Source organism: Hemibagrus wyckioides, linkage group LG24 (assembly GCF_019097595.1).
Source record: "Hemibagrus wyckioides isolate EC202008001 linkage group LG24, SWU_Hwy_1.0, whole genome shotgun sequence".
NCBI lineage: Eukaryota > Metazoa > Chordata > Actinopteri > Siluriformes > Bagridae > Hemibagrus > Hemibagrus wyckioides.
Window position 1 is genome coordinate 20,419,956 of NC_080733.1, and position 24,099 is coordinate 20,444,054.

At 43.0% G+C, this 24,099-nt stretch overlaps 1 protein-coding gene across 2 annotated transcripts in view; it reads left to right on the forward strand.

Moving 5' to 3' along the window:
* The window catches only part of stx1b (syntaxin 1B), a 48,555-nt gene extending 26,366 nt beyond the window's left edge, over nucleotides 1–22,189 (forward strand). The window contains exons 2-10 of one of the 2 annotated variants that reach the window (XM_058378296.1): nucleotides 1–38; nucleotides 10,667–10,766; nucleotides 15,069–15,143; nucleotides 15,228–15,301; nucleotides 16,489–16,597; nucleotides 16,684–16,757; nucleotides 16,980–17,117; nucleotides 17,330–17,440; nucleotides 17,929–22,189. The exon at nucleotides 1–38 is cut by the window's left edge and continues 37 nt beyond it. In XM_058378296.1, coding sequence (XP_058234279.1) covers nucleotides 1–38; nucleotides 10,667–10,766; nucleotides 15,069–15,143; nucleotides 15,228–15,301; nucleotides 16,489–16,597; nucleotides 16,684–16,757; nucleotides 16,980–17,117; nucleotides 17,330–17,440; nucleotides 17,929–18,009 — 800 coding nt within the window. In that variant the 3' untranslated portion in view covers nucleotides 18,010–22,189. Of the gene's footprint in view, nucleotides 39–10,666; nucleotides 10,767–12,585; nucleotides 13,720–15,068; nucleotides 15,144–15,227; nucleotides 15,302–16,488; nucleotides 16,598–16,683; nucleotides 16,758–16,979; nucleotides 17,118–17,329; nucleotides 17,441–17,928 lie in introns of those variants that run through there. The other variant, XM_058378297.1, reaches the window with a different exon arrangement.
* The last annotated feature ends 1,910 nt before the right edge of the window (nucleotides 22,190–24,099 follow it).

The window sequence follows — 24,099 nt, forward strand, 5'->3', positions numbered from 1 at the left end:
TCGACCGAGGGAACTTCATGGATGAGTTCTTTGAGCAGGTCAGTGCTCAGTGAGATAAGGACAGGAGCAGGAGGAGGTGCTGGATGCTCATAAACACACCACACTGTCCTACTTCTCCTCCACACTCACTCACACACTCACACACCACACTGCATTATGGGGACTGTGTATAAATCACTCTGACACTCATCCTGCCACAGTGCATTCTGGGAATTTAACTGTGTGTGTTTTGCAAATTTGACATTAAAGCTATACAAATAGTCAACAAACAAACTACACACTACTACACACTACTACACCCCACTACACACTACTACACACTATACACTACTACACACTACTATACACCACTATACACCACTACACACTACTATACACCGCTACACACCATACACTACTACACACTATACACTACTACACACTACTACACACTATACACTACTACACACTACTACACACTATACACTACTACAGACTACTACACACCACTACACACCACTACACACTACTATACACCACTACAGACTACTATACACCACTACACACTACTACACACTACTATACACCACTACAGACTACTATACACCACTATACACCACTACACACTACTATACACCGCTACACACCATACACCACTACACACTATACACCACTACACACTACACACCACTATACACCACTACACACTATACACTACTACACACTATACACTACTACACACTACTATACACCACTATACACCACTACACACTACACACCACTACACACTACTATACACCGCTACACACCATACACCACTACACACTATACACCACTACACACTACACACCACTACACACCACTATACACCGCTACACACCATACACTACTACACACTATACACTACTACACACTATACACTACTACACACTACTACACACTATACACTACTACAGACTACTACACACCACTACACACCACTACACACTACTATACACCACTACAGACTACTATACACCACTATACACCACTACACACTACTACACACTACTATACACCGCTACACACCATACACCACTACACACTATACACCACTACACACTACACACTACTATACACCGCTACACACCATACACCACTACACACTATACACCACTACACACTACACACCACTACACACTACTATACACCGCTACACACCATACACTACTACACACTATACACTACTACACACTACTACACACTATACACTACTACACACTACTACACACTATACACTACTACACACTACTACACACCACTACACACCACTATACACCACTATACACCACTACACACTACTATACACCGCTACACACCATACACCACTACACACTATACACCACTACACACTACACACCACTATACACCACTACACACTACTATACACCACTATACACTATACACCACTATACACTATACACCACTACACACTATACACCACTATACACTATACACCACTACACACTACTATACACCACTACACACTATACACCACTACACACTACACACCACTATACACTACACACCATACACCACTACACACTACTATACACCACTACACACTACTATACACAACTACACACTATACACCACTACACACTACACACCACTATACACCACTACACACCATACACCACTATACACCACTACACACTACACACCACTATACACCACTACACACTACACACCACTATACACCACTACACACTACACACCACTATACACCACTACACACTACTATACATCACTACACACTATACACCACTACACACTACTGTACACCACTACACACTATACACCACTACACACTACTATACACAACTACACACTATGCACCACAACACACTACACCACTACACACTATACACCACTACACACTACTATACACCACTACACACTACTATACACCACTATACACCGATACACCATTATACACCACTACACACTATACACCACTACTATACACCGCTACACACCATACACCACTACACACTATACACCACTACACACTACACACCACTATACACCACTACACACTATACACCACTACACACTACACACCACTACACACTACTATACACCGCTACACACCATACACTACTACACACTATACACTACTACACACTACTACACACTATACACTACTACACACTACTACACACTATACACTACTACACACTACTATACACCACTACACACTACTATACACCGCTACACACCATACACCACTACACACTATACACCACTACACACTACACACCACTATACACCACTACACACTACTATACACCACTATACACTATACACCACTATACACTATACACCACTACACACTATACACCACTATACACTATACACCACTACACACTACTATACACCACTACACACTATACACCACTACACACTACACACCACTATACACCACTACACACCATACACCACTACACACTATACACCACTACACACTACACACCACTATACACCACTACACACTACTATACACCGCTACACACCATACACCACTACACACTATACACCACTACACACTACACACCACTATACACCACTACACACTACTATACACCACTATACACTATACACCACTACACACTACACACCACTATACACCACTACACACTACTATACACAACTACACACTATACACCACTACACACTACACACCACTATACACCACTACACACCATACACCACTATACACCACTACACACTACACACCACTACACACTACACACCACTATACACCACTACACACTACTATACATCACTACACACTATACACCACTACACACTACTGTACACCACTACACACTATACACCACTACACACTACTATACACAACTACACACTATGCACCACAACACACTACACCACTACACACTATACACCACTACACACTACTATACACCACTACACACTACTATACACCACTATACACCGATACACCATTATACACCACTACACACTATACACCACTACTATACACCGCTACACACCATACACCACTACACACTATACACCACTACACACTACTATACACAACTACACACTATACACTACTATACACCACTACACACTACTATACACCACTACACACTATACACCACTACACACTACTATACACCACTACACACCACTACACCACTAAACACTATACACCACTACACACTACTACACACTACTATACACCACTACACACTACTATACACCGCTACACACTACTATACACCACTACACACTATACACCACTACACACTACTATATACCACTATACACTATACACCACTACACACTACTATACACCACTACACACTACTATATACCACTACACAGTACTATACACCACTACACACAATACACCACTATACACCACTACACACTACTATACATCACTACACACTATACACCACTACACACCACTATACACCACTACACAGTACTATACACCACTACACACAATACACCACTATACACCACTACACACTACTATACACAACTACACACTATACATCACTACACACTATACACCACTACACACTATACACCAATACACACTACTATACACCGTTACACCATTATACACCACTACACACTACTATACACCACTACACACTACTATATACCACTACACAGTACTATACACCACTACACACAATACACCACTATACACCACTACACACTACTATACACAACTACACACTATACACCACTACACACCACTATACACCACTACACACTACTATACACAACTACACACTATACATCACTACACACTATACACCACTACACACTATACACCAATACACACTACTATACACCGTTACACCATTATACACCACTACACACTATTCACCACTACACACTACTATACACCACTACACACTACTATACACAACTACACACTACTATACACCACTACACACTATACACCACTACACACCACTACACACTATACACCACTACACACTATACACCAATACACACTACTATACACCACTACACACTATACACCACTACACACTATGCACCACAACACACTATACACCACTACACACTACTATACACCACTACACACTACTATACACCACTACACACTACACACCACTACACACTATACACCACTACACACTACTATACACCACTATACTCTATACACCACTACACAGTACTATACACCACTACACACTACTATACACAACTACACACTATACATCACTACACACTATACACCACTATACACTATTATACACCACTACACACTACTATACACCGCTACACACCATACACCACTACACACTATACACCACTACACACTACTATACACCACTACACACTACTATACACCACTACACACTACTATACACCACTACACACTACTATACACCACTACACACTATACACCACTACACACTACTATACACCGCTACACACTACTATACACCGCTACACACCACTACACACTATACACCACTACACACTACTATACACCACTACACACTACTATACACCACTACACACTATTCACCACTACACACTATACACCGTTACACCATTATACACCACTACACACTATTCACCACTACACACTACTATACACCGCTACACACTATGCACCACTACACACTACTATACACCACTACACACTACTATACACAACTACACACTACTATACACCACTACACACTACTATACACAACTACACACTACTATACACCGCTACACACCACTACACACTATACACCACTACACACTACTATACAGCACTACACAGTACTATACATCACTACACAGTACTATACACCACTACACACAATACACCACTGTACACCACTACACACTACTATACACCACTACACACTACACACCACTATACACCACTACACACTACTATACACCATTACACACTACTATACACCACTACACACTATACACCGATACACCATTATACACCACTACACACTATACACCACTACACACTACTATACACCGCTACACACCATACACCACTACACACTATATACCACTACACACTACTATACACAACACACTACTATACACCACTACACACTACTATACACCACTACACACTACTATACACCACTACACACCACTACACCACTATACACCGCTACACACCATACACCACTACACACTACTATACACCACTACACACTACTATACACCACTACACACCACTACACACCATACACCACTACACACTATACACCACTACACTCTATACACCACGATACACTATACACCCTCTATACTGTTACACACTACACACCGCTACACCACTATATACCGCTACACACTATACACCGCTACACACTATACACCACTACACCCTCTATACTGTTACACACTACACACCGCTACACCACTATATACCGCTACACACTATACACCGATACACCATTATACACCACTACACACCGCTACACACTATACACCACTACACACTATACACCGCTATACACTATACACCATACACATTATACACTGCATATACACCGCCACATACTACACACCACTATACACCGCTATACACCACTACACACTATACACCACTTCACACTATACACCGCTACACACCACTATACATCGTTACACACTATATACCACTATACACCGCTACACACCACTACACACTATACACCACTACACACTATATACCACGACACACTATACACCGCTACACACCACTATACATCGTTACACACTATACACCAATACACACTATATACCACTATACACCGCTACACACTATACACCGCTACACACCACTACACACTATACACCACTACACACTATATACCACGACACACTATACACCGCTACACACCACTATACACCGCTACACACTATACACCGCTACACACCACTACACACTATACACCACTACACACTATACACCACTTCATACTATACACCGCTACACACCACTATACATCGTTACACACTATACACCACTACACACTATACACCGCTATACACTATACACCATACACATTATACACTGCATATACACCGCCACATACTACACCCCACTATACACCACTACACACTATACACCACTTCATACTATACACCGCTACACACCACTATACATCGTTACACACTATACACCAATACACACTATATACCACTATACACCGCTACACACCACTACACACTATACACCACGACACACTATACACCACGACACACTACACACCACTATACACCACTACACACTACACCACTATACACCACTACACACCACTATACACCACTACACACTATACACCGCTATACACCACTACACACTATACACCACTACACACTATATACATCACTACACACTATACACTACTACACACTACTGTACACCACTACACACTATACACCACTACACACTACTATACACAACTACACACTATGCACCACTACACACTATACACCACAACACACTACACCACTACACACTATACACCACTACACACTACTATACACCACTACACACTACTATACACCACTACACACTACTATACACCACTACACACTACTATACACCACTATACACCACTATACACCGCTACACACTATACACCGCTACACACCACTACACACTATACACCACTACACACTATATACCACGACACACTATACACCGCTACACACCACTATACACCGCTACACACTATACACCGCTACACACCACTACACACTATACACCACTACACACTATATACCACGACACACTATACACCGCTACACACCACTATACATCGTTACACACTATACACCACTACACACAATACACCGCTATACACTATACACCATACACATTATACACTGCATATACATCGCCACATACTACACACCACTATACACCGCTATACACCACTACACACTATACACCACTTCATACACCACTACACACTACTATACACAACTACACACTATACACCACTACACACTATACACCACTACACACTACTATACACAACTACACACTATACACCACTACACACTATACACCACTACACACTACTATACACCACTATACACTATTATACACCACTACACACCACTATACACCGCTACACACCATACACCACTACACACCACTATACACCGCTATACACCACTACACACTATACACCACTTCATACTATACACCGCTACACACCACTATACATCGTTACACACTATACACCAATACACACTATATACCACTATACACCGCTACACACTATACACCGCTACACACCACTACACACTATACACCACGACACACTATACACCGCTACACACCACTATACATCGTTACACACTATACACCACGACACACTATACACTACTACACACTATATACCACTACACACTACACACCACTATACACCACTACACACTATACACTACTATACACCACTACACACTATACACCACTATACACCACTACACACTATACACCGCTACACACTATACACCGCTACACACTATACACCGCTACACACTATACACCGCTACACACTATATACCACTACACACTACACACCACTATACACCACTACACACTATACACTACTATACATCACAACACACTATACACCACTATACACCACTACACACTATACACCACTATACACCACTACACACTATACACCACTATACACCACTACACACTATATACCACTACACACTATACACCACTACACACTATACACCACTATACACCACTACACACTATACACCACTATACACCACTACACACTATACACCACTATACACCACTACACACTATACACCACTATACACCACTACACACTATACACCACTACACACTATATACCACTACACACTATACACCACTACACACCACTACACACTATACACCACTACACACTATATACCACTACACACTATACACCACTACACACTATACACCACTATACACCACTACACACTATACACCACTACACACTATACACTACTATACACCACTACACACTATACACCACTACACACTATATACCACTACACACTATATACCACTACACACTATACACCACTACACACTGCTATACACTGCTACACACTATACACCACTACACACTATACACCGCTATACACCGCCACATACTATACACCACTATACACTGCTACACTCTATACACCACTACACACCACTATACACCTCTACAGACTATACATCGCTACACACTATACACCACTACACACCACTATATACCGCTATACACCACTACACACCACTACACACTATACACCACTACACACCACTATACACCGCTATACACCACTACACAGTACTATACACTGCTACACACCACTATACACCGCTATACACCACTACACACTATACACTGCTACACACCACTATACACCGCTATACACCACTACACACTGCTATACACCGCTACACACTATACACCACTACACACTACATACAACTATACACCACTACACACTATACACCACTACACACTATATACCTCAATACACCACTATACACTGCTACACACTATACACTATGTACGGTGTGTTGTGTAGTTGTACGGTGTGTTGTGTAGTTGTACAGTGTGTTATGTAGTTGTACGGTGTGTTGTGTAGTTGTACAGTTGTACGGTGTGTTGTGTAGTTGTATGGTGTGTTGTGTAGTTGTACAGTTGTATGGTGTGTTGTGTAGTTGTACAGTTGTACGGTGTGTTGTGTAGTTGTACAGTTGTACGGTGTGTTGTGTAGTTGTACAGTTGTATGGTGTGTTGTATAGTTGTACAGTTGTACAGTGTGTTGTGTAGTTGTACAGTTGTACAGTGTGTTGTGTAGTTGTACAGTTGTACGGTGTGTTGTGTAGTTGTATGGTGTGTTGTGTAGTTGTACAGTTGTACAGTGTGTTGTGTAGTTGTACAGTTGTACAGTGTGTTGTGTAGTTGTACAGTTGTACGGTGTGTTGTGTAGTTGTATGGTGTGTTGTGTAGTTGTACAGTTGTACAGTGTGTTGTGTAGTTGTACAGTTGTACAGTGTGTTGTGTAGTTGTACAGTTGTACAGTGTGTTGTGTAGTTGTACGGTGTGTTGTGTAGTTGTACAGTTGTACAGTGTGTTGTGTAGTTGTACAGTTGTACGGTGTGTTGTGTAGTTGTACAGTTGTACAGTGTGTTGTGTAGTTGTACAGTTGTACAGTGTGTTGTATAGTTGTACAGTGTGTTGTGTAGTTGTACAGTTGTACAGTGTGTTGTATAGTTGTACGGTGTGTTGTGTAGTTGTACAGTTGTACAGTGTGTTGTGTAGTTGTACGGTGTGTTGTGTAGTTGTACAGTTGTACAGTGTGTTGTGTAGTTGTACAGTTGTACGGTGTGTTGTATAGTTGTACAGTGTGTTGTGTAGTTGTACAGTTGTACGGTGTGTTGTGTAGTTGTACAGTTGTACGGTGTATTGTCTAGTTGTACAGTTGTACGGTGTGTTGTGTAGTTGTACAGTGTGTTGTGTAGTTGTATGGTGTGTTGTGTAGTTGTACAGTTGTACAGTGTGTTGTGTAGTTGTATGGTGTGTTGTGTAGTTGTACAGTTGTACAGTGTGTTGTGTAGTTGTACAGTTGTACAGTGTGTTGTGTAGTTGTACGGTGTGTTGTGTAGTTGTACAGTTGTACAGTTTGTTGTGTAGTTGTACAGTTGTACGGTGTGTTGTGTAGTTGTACAGTGTGTTGTATAGTTGTACAGTTGTACAGTGTGTTGTGTAGTTGTACAGTTGTACAGTGTGTTGTGTAGTTGTACGGTGTGTTGTGTAGTTGTACAATTGTACAGTGTGTTGTGTAGTTGTACAGTTGTATGGTGTGTTGTGTAGTTGTACAGTGTGTTGTGTAGTTGTATGGTGTGTTGTGTAGTTGTACAGTTGTACAGTGTGTTGTGTAGTTGTACAGTTGTACGGTGTGTTGTGTAGTTGTACAGTTGTACGGTGTGTTGTGTAGTTGTACAGTTGTATAGTGTGTTGTGTAGTTGTACAGTTGTACGGTGTGTTGTGTAGTTGTACAGTTGTATGCGGTGTGTTGTGTAGTTGTACAGTTGTACGGTGTGTTGTGTAGTTGTACAGTTGTACGGTGTGTTGTGTAGTTGTACAGTTGTACGGTGTGTTGTATAGTTGTACAGTTGTACGGTGTGTTGTGTAGTTGTACAGTTGTACGGTGTGTTGTGTAGTTGTACAGTTGTACAGTGTGTTGTGTAGTTGTACAGTTGTATAGTGTGTTGTGTAGTTGTACAGTTGTACGGTGTGTTGTGTAGTTGTACAGTTGTACGGTGTGTTGTGTAGTTGTACAGTTGTACGGTGTGTTGTGTAGTTGTACAGTTGTACGGTGTGTTGTGTAGTTGTACAGTTGTACGGTGTGTGTAAAGCACGAAGAGATTTCTCTTTCTCTGAATACGAGTCATAGTTAAGATACTCACAGCACTAACACACACAGCAGAGAAACTGTGTTCAAATAAGTGTGTGTGTGTGTGTGTGTGTATGTGTGTATGTATGTGTGTGTGTGTATGTGTGTGTGTGTGTGTGTATGTGTGTATGTGTGTGTGTGTATGTGTATGTGTGTATGTGTATGTGTATGTGTGTCTGTATGTGTGTGTGTACAGGTGGAAGAGATCCGTGGCTGTATTGAGAAGCTGTCAGAGGACGTGGAGCAGGTGAAGAAACAGCACAGCGCCATCCTGGCAGCTCCCAATCCTGATGAAAGTGAGTTGTGTGTGTTCCTCACACTCTCACCTACAGCCACGTGGCCCACACCTACACTGACACCTACACTGACCCCCGCACTGACGCCCACACTGACGCCCACACTGATATCCGCACTGACGCCCGCACTGATATCCGCACTGACGCCCGCACTGACGCCCGCACTGACGCCCACACTGACGCCCACACTGACGCCCGCACTGACGTCCGCACTGACATCCGCACTGACAGCCGCACTGACGCCCACACTGACATCCGCACTGACGCCCACACTGATATCCGCACTGACGCCCGCACTGACATCCGCACTGACAGCCGCACTGACGCCCACACTGACCCCCGCACTGACGCCCACACTGACGCCCGCACTGACGTCCGCACTGACATCCGCACTGACAGCCGCACTGACGCCCACACTGACGCCCGCACTGACGCCCGCACTGACGCCCGCACTGACGCCCGCACTGACGCCCGCACTGACGCCCGCACTGACAGCCGCACTGACAGCCGCACTGACAGCCGCACTGACAGCCGCACTGACAGCCGCACTGACAGCCGCACTGACAGCCGCACTGACGCCCACACTGACGCCCACACTGACGCCCGCACTGACGTCCGCACCGACGTCCGCACCGACGTCCGCACCGACGCCCGCACTGATATCCGCACTGACGCCCGCACTGACATCCGCACTGACATCCGCACTGACAGCCGCACTGACGCCCGCACTGACGCCCGCACTGACGCCCGCACCGACGTCCGCACCGACGTCCGCACCGACGCCCGCACCGATATCCGCACCGATATCCGCACTGACGCCCGCACTGACGCCCGCACTGACATCCGCACTGACGCCCACACTGACGCCCACACTGACGCCCACACTGACGTCCGCACTGACGCCCGCACTGACGCCCACACTGACATCCGCACTGACGCCCACACTTAAAAACATATCCGCACTGACGCCCGCACTGACATCCGCACTGACGCCCACACTGACATCCGCACTGACATCCGCACTGACGCCCACACTGACATCCGCACTGACATCCGCACTGACGCCCACACTGACGCCCGCACTGACGTCCACTTCTTGAGAAAGGTGCCTAGGTAGTGAGCTCTTATAAACACCACTGACCTGAAGCTAGCTTGAAGAAGGTGTCTCTGTAAGCAGTCAGAGCTGAAGGTGGTGTGATGAAGACTCTTTTGAACTCTGCTGAAGTCTTCTGCTGAATGTTGGCTTTGACAGAGATATACCTACCTCCTGGAGGATGATGGGCTAAGCTCATCTCTAGACCTTTATCTGTTATCTGTTTCTGTAAGTGATAGAGTGAGGGAGTCACACCTGAGTGAGGAACATGCAGGAACATCACAACTACGGTGTCCAAATACTTATGGAGCTCAAGCCTCAAGAAAAGGAAATGTTCTGAAACTTTATTTTTATTGATTTTATTTCAGCTCTGTTTCTCTGTCTGTCTGGACTTTCTCCAAATTTCTCTTCTGTTGCATCGTCTTGTTTAAGTTGCTAACAGGTCATAACCTGTTTGTGTGTGTGTGTGTGTGTGATTCATTTACAAATCACAAGTGCGTGTGTGTGTGTTTTGGTTACAATCCTGATTCTGTGTGTGTGTGATCTATTTACAAATCACGAGTGTGTGTTGATTAGGATCCTGATTCTGTGTGTGTGCGTGTGTGTAGTATTGACTCACTGCATGCTTGTTTTTATTTTATTTTTTATTGTTTTTTCCCCCATTTTTCTTCCTCTTTTCCCCTTTTTTTTCTTTTTGCTGCATGAAGGACACTAAGTGAGTGACACCATTGCTATAAACATACTCCACACACACACACACACACACACACACACACAAGTGGTTTTCATGAAAGTGTGTGTTTGTGATAATGTTGTGTTAGCTATAGAGTTAGTATAAGGTCAGTGTTCTCTGTCCTTGTGTTTCTTCAGTCCCTCTGACTCTGACATACAGTATATCTGATATATACACTTACTGTGCACTTTATTAGGAATACCTGTACACCTCTTGTGCACTTATCGAATCAGCCACTAACATAGCAGCAGAATCCACAAAAAGTCCTGCAGATACAGAGATTTGTGGCATGGCTGTTGGTATCAAATGGGCTGGACTGAGTATTTCAGAAACTGATGATCTCTCGAGCTTACACCGGTCAGTGTGATAAACAAACAACACTGAAAGATGATTGTGTGTGTGGAAGCACCTTGCTGATGCATTGATCAGAGAATTATCAGAGGAGATCAGACTGGTCTGAGCTGTAAAGACAGATATAGTAACTCAGATGATCACTGTACAAGCAAGGTGGACAGAAAAGCATCTCCTCATGCACACAACACCAAGGTGGATGAGCTACACCAGCAATAGACCACCTCAGGTTCCTCTCCGGTCATCCAAGAACCGGACTCTGAGGCCGTCATGGGCACAGTCTCTCCCAGACTGGACTGGACTGGACTGGACTATTTCCAGTCTTAAACTGTCCAGTTCTTTTGTTTGAAGCCACCCATTTTTCATGTGATGACTCCAGGATGACATCATGACATTACTCCAGAATGATGTGACTGACAGGTGTTTCCTGTTGCTCAGGTGAGTCCTGTTATTCAGACTGTTTAAACTAGTGATATGTCTGAATGTCTCTTGGTTTGAGTTCCTGGGTTCCACTGTGTAGTTGTTGCTAAACTTAAGAAACCAACATGAAGACCAGAGAGCTGTCTATGGGAAAAATAAAAGCTGCTGAAGCTGAGAAAAGAGAGAAGACAGAGCTACTGCACAAACCTCACCAATGACCTCCACAGGGCAGGGTGTCAGGGTCCACTATCCACCAGTGAAGAAGACTTTCAGAGCAGAAATATTGAGGCCATACCACCAGAATTCACAAGAGATGAGCAACACAAGACCCCAGATGAACCTCAGCCAGAGTGAAGGTAAGTCCAGAGTGTGGAGGAAGAAAGCTGCTCATGATCCCGAACATACAAGCTGATCTGCAAAGCATAGTGCTGGTGTCATGGCTTGGGCTTCATGGCTGCTTCTGGAACATTTCATTCAGAACTCCGATATCTACAGAAACATTTACAGAGAACCACATAAATATAATCAGGAGGAACATCAAGACAACGATCGAAAACACACCGACTCTCAACACAGGAGTAATATCAGGGGGGAGTGGAAGGTTTCAGACTGAAGAGGTCAATCAGCAGAACCGAACCAGGCTGAGGAACATCTCACCTCCTGAAGAAGCTGAGCTACAGACCTGGAAAAACATCATGAAAGAAAAAGACAGAACTCTGGTGTCACTGACACACTGTCTCAGAATCGATGCAGTTATTATAGACGAGAGAAATGTGAGCAAATATTAAGTACTTTGATGTTCTGACAGCAAAGGTGTGGTGCTCTAAGGTGTTTAACACGTCAGTATGTAAAGATCAGAAAAAGAAGCTGGAGTCTCATGTTCTTCATATTATCTCCAACACAAATGTCTTCAGTGTAAAGAACAAACAAAGGAACAGCTCGTGTGTTCCAATACTTTTGAAGAGGACTCTGTGTGTGGGTGTGCGTCACGTCTGGTCACCCCCGCCCTGTGTGGGGCTCGAACCCGGACCTCCGTGGTGGTGCATGTGCCGGCACGCCATGGAGACAGACCAATACGCTGGATTCAAAGAAGCACTGCTTCATTCACGTAGACAGACAGACAGACATGGGGAAGACTAGCCTAATCTTGTAGACAGAACATGGCACTAACTAAACTAAAACAAATAAAACTTTTAGACATGAACTTGGACATGACTCTAACCAGAACATAGCACATGAAACACAGAACATTCCTTAATGACAGATGAAGACAGGTACACAAGGATCCCTATGTATAGAGTTAAACATTAAGGGTAAATAGGGAACAGGTGATACAACAGGACAGAGAACAATGGGAAAGGCGTGGCACAAAATACACACAAAGAAGCAGGCTTCCAAGGTTCACCTGCCAGCGCCCTCTCCGGGCCAGGCAGGGAACTTTCCAGCTGTTCCTGACTGTGTGTGTGTGTGTGTGTGTTGTGACATACTACAATTAAATGTATTATTCTATTCTAGTATTATTCTAGTATTATGTATTATATCTAATAACAACTATGAATAATCACATGTGTAGCTTCACAAATTTGAAACTTGTATAACCATCCTCTCTGTCTGTCTGTTTCTCTGTCTGTCTCTCTGTCTGTCTGTTTCTCTGTCTGTCTCTCTGTCTGTCTGTTTCTCTGTCTGTCTGTCTGTCTTCAATCAGAAACCAAGCAGGAGTTGGAGGATCTCACAGCTGATATTAAGAAGACAGCCAATAAAGTACGCTTAAAATTAAAAGGTAATGTGTTTTAAATCTTACTGTGGGATTTAGATTGTTTTAAATTTTGGATTTAAATGTTCAAACATTTTTGGATTTTTTTAGCAATCGAGCAGAGCATTGAACAGGAGGAGGTGATGAACAGATCATCAGCAGACCTGCGAATCCGCAAGACACAGGTGAGCACGTGGACACAGTGCATCATTTCACGTGTACATGAAGTTCAAGTGCATGTGAGGAAGCAGAATGACATCATCACAGGAAGTGCAGTTCATTTAAACTGGCTGTTTTTAGCTGCCTAACACAGTAGATTAGCAGCGAGAGATTAGCCTGTTTAACTGCTTCATTAGTGTTTGTTACACTTCTTAACAGATAAGTGATGTGAATTAATGAAATAACTCTCAGTCAGATGTAAGTGTTGAAGTCTGTGTGCTTCAGGCTGAACGGTGTCCATGCTGTAGGCCATTTTTAGATCTTTCTTCTCTGTGGAGAGGAGGCTGCTGTGTTCAGATCCCACATGATTATATAATGTCGTGAAGTTTCTCTAGAGGAAAGTGAGGATTATAAACATTTTTATTCTGCTTCAGTGTTTCATTCACACACACACACACACACACACACGTGCACACACACACACACACACACACGCACACACACACGCACACACACACACGCGCACACACACACACACACGTGCACACACACACACACACACACACACAATCACTGATGTTCATGAGCAGTTCTTCACATACCCTACATTTAGGATGGATGCCAGTTTTAATGCTCCTTAAAAAAGAAATCACGTCTCAGTGTGAATTTTATGAACCTTTAGACTGTTTGACTTTATGACAGCAGCTGTGAAGGTGACTACATAAACACAACAACAATGCGTTCTGGCATTTCACATTACAAACACAAGAATATCACAGGGTGTTTCAGCAGCAGTGACCAAGACCCTGACCAAGTGCCCAGGATGCAGAGAATATAGCAGTGTGTGGTTTGGGACACAGCCGACTTCTTTCAGTCAGGCTCTCATCATTCAGGCTCCCTCTGCTGGTCAGACCTGGAATTAACAATAAATAAATAAATTTCTGCCGCTGCAGCAGACACAGATTTAAAGCGAATTAATTTACCTGCTGAAATCACTTCATACTTAGATCATTAAGATTAAAGTGTATTATTATTAATATGAATAAAACTTGTGCATTAAGATGCTAAGAGGTGATTTTCTCTGGATGTGTTTAACCCAGCGCTCTCCATAGTCTTCCTACTGGTTAAAATGCTAGTTTGCATGTTAGCTGGTTTGCTTATATAACCTGTTCACCATAAGTGTGTGTGTGTGTGTATGTGTTTCTCCTCTCAGCATTCCACCCTGTCACGCAAGTTTGTGGAGGTTATGACCGAATACAACACGACGCAGTCCAAATACAGAGATCGCTGCAAAGACCGCATTCAGAGACAGCTAGAGATCAGTGAGTCTCACACCGCTGCACCTCTCTCAGCCTCGGTTAGCACACTGACCGCCAGATTTTTAACCATTTCTTTACACCTTTATCAGCTGGAAGAACAACCACCAATGAGGAGCTGGAGGACATGCTGGAGAGCGGGAAACTCGCCGTCTTCACTGATGATGTAAGCAAGATGGCCCTAGTGCCATAACCTCGTAGCTAAAGCTAAACACTGTGCGCTTCACATTTCCGAGAGTTCATGTGAACGGCTGCATTTTTAACGCTGGTGTATTGTGGAGATGCTGATAAACAGTCCCACCTTTACTCAGGTCTTCATTATTAGTGAGCTCCTGGTAAAAGATTGTATTTTTATCTGTAAGTAAAACCAGGACGTTTACACCTGCAGATTAAAATGGACTCCCAGATGACCAAGCAGGCCCTGAACGAGATCGAGACTCGTCACACAGAGATCATCAAACTGGAGAACAGCATCCGCGAGCTGCATGACATGTTTGTGGACATGGCCATGCTGGTGGAGAGTCAGGTACGAGTGACATCACATGTGACGTTACACTGGGGAGGAGGAGTGAATGTAATAACATGCTAAGACCGTGTGTGTAGACAGATAGATAGACAGATAGATAGATAGATAGATAGATAGATAGATAGATAGATAGATAGATAGATAGATAGATAGATAGATGGATACTTTGTTGATCCTGAAGATTGTGTGTGTGTGTGTGTGTGTGTTTTCAGGGGGAGATGATTGACAGAATTGAGTATAATGTGGAACATTCGGTGGATTATGTAGAGCGAGCTGTTTCTGACACCAAGAAGGCCGTTAAATACCAGAGTCAGGCGCGCAAGGTAAGATTGTTACACTGTAACTGTACACTGTTACCATGGTGACAACCCTTATTCTGTAGTGATTGTAACACTGTAACTGTACACCGTTACCATGGCGACAACCCTTATTCTGTAGTGATTGTAACACTGCAACTGTACACCGTTACCATGGCGACAACCCTTATTCTGTAGTGATTGTAATACTATAATGAGTGTGATGCTGTAGGAACCTGTACACTCTAATGACCATTGTGTTGTAGTGACTGTTCCTCTGGAATGACGGTGTAGAGTAGCTGCTACTCTGTAATGACCGTTACACTGTAATGACTCTTGAACTGTAGTGACCATTACACTGCAGTGATTGGTAATCTGTAATGACTGTTACACTGTAGTGATGATTACACTGTAATGCATGTTAAAACACTGTAGTGACCATTACACTGTAATGACCGTTAGAGAGAGAGTGTGACACACATGGTTTTGGTTGGTGTGTCTTTGTGTTTCTGCAGAAGAAGATCATGATCATCATCTGCTGTGTAATCCTGGGCGTGGTCTTGGCGTCCACTATCGGAGGAACTCTTGGCTTCTAGACTCAGCCAGCGCAGAGGGGGAGGAGCAGATCCACCAGACGTATATATATATATATATCACATCGCTAGGAGATCCAGAAACTCCTGTCGGGTTATAAATCACATAAAAACAAAAACACACCAAAAAAACTAAAGCTAACTAGTGGAGTAATCATATCTGAGAGAGAAGAGCAGGAAAACATCAATAAAGCTTCTATTCCCACACTGCACATGTAAATGTAATGAAGAGGAGAAACAGCACATGGTTCCAAAACCTGTACAAATTTAATGCTCTTCATTTGCTTCTTCTTTTTGCTTTCTCTAGTTTTGTTTTTTTGTTTGTTTCTTTGTTTCTGTCTTTTTGTTCGGAAGCGATTAATTTTTTCGGGAAGTTTATTCCAGGACAGCGTCGCCGGCTGTGTTTCATTCGGACCTTTCGAGCGTACACTTCCTCTGGAGGGTATGTCAGAAATGACCCTGAATTACAGTCCTGCTTTCGTCAGGAGGGACTCCCATCCATCGCCTCATAAAACTCCCCAATGTTTCCTTTCTCAGCAAGCCAAAAAAAATAAAGTCTTTAAAAATTGAGATAATGGGACGTAGAGGAGGACGCGAGCATGCGGTCACGCTAGCGCACATTTCTGACACGCCACCTGGAGAGACGTGTTCAACTATGCAGCTTTCTTACACACACCAACCTGCTTTTAATACGCTTTAAACTAGAGCCTAGAAATAATTATAGATGAATTATTTAACAAAAATAAAACCTTATAAATAAATGATTGATATAAATTTGAATTCTAGGGAATGTTCAGAGATTAGCATGTGAACAGAATAAGTTAATATTTCAGTGAGGTATGATTTTGATATGCAACTCCACTGCAGCTTTATTTTTATTTGCAGAGTTAAACCCGCTGAAACACTTTTTATTCATCATTTTGTGCAACTTAATAACAAAGCCTTGTTTTGCTTTCCGTCACCGAGACATTTAAACCATGTTTTCGATCCTAAAGACAGATTTTCGGCTGCGTTTCAAATTCTCGGCTGCACCCTACACTGGGAACCACAACCGCTCTTCCACCAGTCAGACCAGTGTCCACCGCCGCACTCTGTCCTGGACTTATCGGTATCTGTCGGAACAGGGAAGGCGCTGGTGTATTATTGGGCATGTTTGTGGGTGGAGCTGACCAGCAGGTGATTTATGACTATATATATCTGTTGTGTTTCGTGTGGAGTCTAGGCTCGCGGTCACCTCCGGTCCGTTTCTTCTTTTCTTCCTCAAGCCCAGTACGAACTACTGAAGCCTTGCCAAAGACACTCTCTGATTGGCTGATGCATGCACGCATCAGCATAAGTTCCGCCCCTTTGTGTTTCTGTAACAGATGATGGAACGAAACATCCATGAACACATTCTTCTTTTGATATTAACGACAGTGGTGTGGTTTTTAGGAAAAAAGCAAAATACCTCCACCCCCTAGCACCACCCATATCTGAAAAGACTCCGCCCCTTTTCAGTTATCCTCACTAAATCCCATGTCAGGATGCAGCTGCTATGAAACCTTTAAAAAGTAATTTTATCTGGACTTTCGGGACGCAGCGACCGGGCAGTGAAACATGTCCAGTTCCATCAGGTGGTGATTGATCACCCAGCAGAAGCTTCGAGCTCCAGTTCACATGGAGTGCACTCGAGTCCCTCCGTTCGAGACGCGACCCTCGCTCCGCTCTGCGCTACAGTGTGTATGATGATATTAGCGTGTGTGTGTGTGTTAGTGTAATATGGTGTGTGTTATATCTCACTGCAGCATGGTTTAGTCATGTGTGTGTGTCGAGTGTCTGATCACGTACACGTTCGGGGTTAATATGCGCGTCGTCGTCGTCGCTCTTTATTTTTACTCTTCGTTAAAAAGGCATGCAGCGTCTGATTGGTCGGTTTTTGCATGATGACTTAGTGATCAAGTGCGCACTTTACAGTCCGAGAACACACACCGTCACGCGCTTCAGCTTCTTAACTTAAAGGCTGTGAATGGGGTTTCTTTATTATACACACACACACACACACACACACAGCGAGTGTTAAAGCTGGAGGTCAATAAGTGTGTATGTGTCTGTGTGTGTGTGTGTGAGAGAGTGTGTGAGCGTGTATGTGTGTGTGAGAGAGAGTGTGTGTGTGTGTAATGAGACCCAGAGTGTTCTGCTAGCTTGGTCATTGCTGAGCTGTTTATTAACTGGACGATCTCTCAGTGGTTTTTTGCTCGTTGCTGGTTTTTGCGCTTCTTCCTCACAGTAGAATCTTTGCTCTCGTTGGTCACAGTGACGATTCTTCTCACTTTCTCTCTGCTGAAACACACAGGATAAGAAGAGTCATGTGGGCGCTGACCTGGAGGAACGCTTTCTCACTCTTTACAAATATATTTATATATTTATTTATTTATGTATTTATTTAACAATCTTTTTTTGTAACTGACAGATGATTTCAGTCTCTCTGTTTTTTTGAGGTTGTTGAGAAATTACACAGAAATGTAAAAAAAAAGAGAGAAGCATAAAAACAAGCTTTGAGATTTTCAGCGACCTCAAGTGTTTATTTTGGGTTTTCTGTCCCCGTCGTTTCCTCTTCAGTTCTTCTTCTCCGTATTATTTTTGTTTATTATTTATTTCCTGGTCTGTGGGTGTGTCCGTGGATTTTTCCCCACTCGGCTCTGGGGACAGTGTTCCTGCGCTCCGGTGTTTATGAAGGAGTGCAGAGGATATTTATATCATCACCTATATCTCATAATCGGAAAAAAAAAAACAAATGAAATAAAGTCCAGTGACGTTTTGCTTGGGGGAGGGGGGTTGATGATGATGATGATGATGATGATGATGTGTGATAAATCTGAGGAAGTGGTGTTAAATTAAGAGTCACATTGAATATGGAATGAGTGGAATTTAGTCAAACTGAACTGGATCTTTCTTTGTGTCTGTAATTATTGTAAATAATTTAAAGAGAGATTAAAAAAAGACCTGCATGTCTATGTATAAAAACAATCTCAGCGGTTCCTGTCAAAGTTACGCTTCCGGGGTGGGTTTTTTCCGCCCGAGTTTCCGTCTCTCTCCGACTGCCTGCGGCTTTTATTTTGAAGTCGAACTCGTTCTGGGTAAAAATTCGAGGCAGAAACGTCAGGCAGTTTGTTTGAACCTAACAGGCTCAGGCGTCTCCCACGGAGACTCTGAGAAAAACGTGCTTCCTCCATTTCTCTCACACAGGTGGAAACAGAAGTGCAGCGGGGGTCAAAGGTCACAGCTCGGTTCCAAGCTTTGGGATGAATGAACTCGGCGGTTTAGTGAATTAGCAGCGTGACCAGCGAGACGCAGTTTTAGCCTTTAGAGGATTAATGAGCACTAAATACTTTAATTCTAGACCAACCATCTGTTCTGCAATATTTCATTTGAAAATAATAAAATATTTCGTTTGGAGGTGAAGGTCAGCCTCATCTGGAAAGCTGTGAAGTCTTTCCTCTCCTTGGCCCTGACCCAGGGGTCAGTTATTACTTGTCCAACTCTATTCTTTCTGGAATAAAACGCAGCACAGTGAATCAGACCAGCAGCGTCCAGCAGAAATCTGTGCAATAATCAGTAAAGGGCTTTTAAAACCTCCTGAATAGGTTAAAGAACCCACCGACCGCAGGTGAACGAGTGAAATGCCGCTGACCCGCCTGCACTTTTCCTTCCACCTGCGAAGGAAGAGACGGACAACAATAAACCGGGCGGGAAAAAGGATTGAGTTTAGAAGGAGGAAAAATTAACGAGCTGCAATTTTGACGGGAATCACCACGTTGTGTCCTTTTTTTTCCCTGTGTGTGTATGTGTGTGTACTGTATTGTATAAAAAGAAAAGACAGAAACATGCTATCTTTCCCTCTCTCCCTCTCTCTCTCTCTCTCTCTCTCTCTGTCTTTCTCTCTCTCTCGTACTACTGTTTGCTGTTCTGTTTAGTTAGTGTGACGTGCCAGTATACCCTCTTGACCTTTGACCCCTGTGCCCGCACTCTTCTCCCCCCCCCCTCCATGGATCTTTAAGACGACGACTCTATGCAGATGCTGTCTTTTATAAGTGTGTCAAAAAATTTAAGTTTGAAAAGAAAAAAAAAAGAAAAAAGAGAAACCCCGTCCAACAGACATTATGAAATGAAACAAAATGAATAAAGAAAAGCATTGTTCAGTGTACTGACCGCTCCGTGTGTGTGTGATTATTTACCAACAAGGACTGATTAAATGTTAGGAAAAAATAAAATACACGAGAATAAAAAACCATCTGGAAGCTAAACAGAAGAAAACCAGACAAACAAAAACGACAGAAAGGAAAGAGAGAGGAGTGGAGAAGCAGGAGGAAGAAACTGATGATGAAAAGAATAAAGGAGGTCAGAGAACTGCAGGACAGTCCTCACTGCAGGGACAGCAGCCTCATGAGCTGAAAGATATTTTCTGTGAATCAGCTGGGGTTGTGGTATTGACTGACTCAGTTGTGGTATTGAATCTGACTCAGTTGTGGTTTTGACTCTGATTCAGTTGTGGTATTGATCTGACTCAGTTGTGGTATTGACTCTGACTCAGTTGTGGCATTGACTCTGATTTAGTTGTGGTATTGACTCTGACTCAGTTGTGGTATTGAATCTGACTCAGTTGCGGTATTGACTCTGACTCAGTTGCGGTATTGACTCTTGATTCAGTTGTGGTACTGAATCTGACTCAGTTGTGGTATTGACTCTGACTCAGTTATGGTGTTGAATCTGACTCAGTTGTGGTATTGACTCTTGATTCAGTTGTGGTATTGAATCTGACTCAGTTGTGGTATTGACTCTTGATTCAGTTGTGGTATTGAATCTGACTCAGTTGTGGTATTGACTCTGATTCAGTTGTGGTATTGACTCTGACTCAGTTGTGGTATTGACTCTTGATTCAGTTGTGGTATTGACTCTTGATTCAGTTGTGGTATTGAATCTGATTCAGTTGCGGTATTGACTCTTGACTCAGTTGTGGTATTGACTCTGACTCAGTTGTGGTATTGACTCTGACTCAGTTATGGTATTGACTCTTGATTCAGATGTGGTATCGAATCTGACTCAGTTATGGTATTGACTCTGACTCAGTTATGGTATTGACTCTTGATTCAGTTGTGGTATTGAATCTGACTCAGCTGTGGTATTGACTCTGACTCAGTTGCGGTATTGACTCTTGATTCAGTTGTGGTATTGAATCTGACTCAGTTGTTGTATTGACTCTTGATTCAGTTGTGGTATTGAATCTGACTCAGTTGTGGTATTGACTCTGACTCAGTTGCGGTATTGACTCTTGATTCAGTTGTGGTATTGAATCTGACTCAGTTGTGGTATTGAATCTGACTCAGTTGCAGTATTGACTCTTGATTCAGTTGTGGTATTGAATCTGACTCAGTTGTGGTATTGACTCTTGATTCAGTTGTGGTATTGAATCTGACTCAGTTGTGGTATTGACTCTGACTCAGTTATGGTATTGACTCTGACTCAGTTGTGGTATTGACTCTGACTCAGTTGTGGTATTGACTCTGAATCAGTTGTGGTATTGACTCTGACTCAGTTGTGGTATTGACTCTTGATTCAGTTGTGCTATTGAATCTGACTCAGTTGCGGTATTGACTCTTGATTCAGTTGTGGTACTGAATCTGACTCAGTTGTGGTATTGACTGACTCAGTTGTGGTATTGACTCTTGATTCAGTTGTGGTATTGCATCTGACTCAGTTGTGGTATTGACTCTGACTCAGTTATGGTATTGAATCTGACTCAGTTGTGGTATTGACTCTTGATTCAGTTGTGGTATTGATCTGACTCAGTTGTGGTATTGACTTGATTCAGTTGTGGTATTGAATCTGATTCAGTTGTGGTATTGAATCTGACTCAGTTGTGGTATTGACTCTTGATTCAGTTGAGGTATTAACTCTGACTCAATTGTGGTATTGAATCTGACTCAGTTGAGGTATTGACTCTTGACTCAGTTGTGGTATTGACTCTGACTCAGTTGCGGTATTGACTCTGACTCAGTTATGGTATTGACTCTTGATTCAGTTGTGGTATTGAATCTGACTCAGTTGTGGTACTGA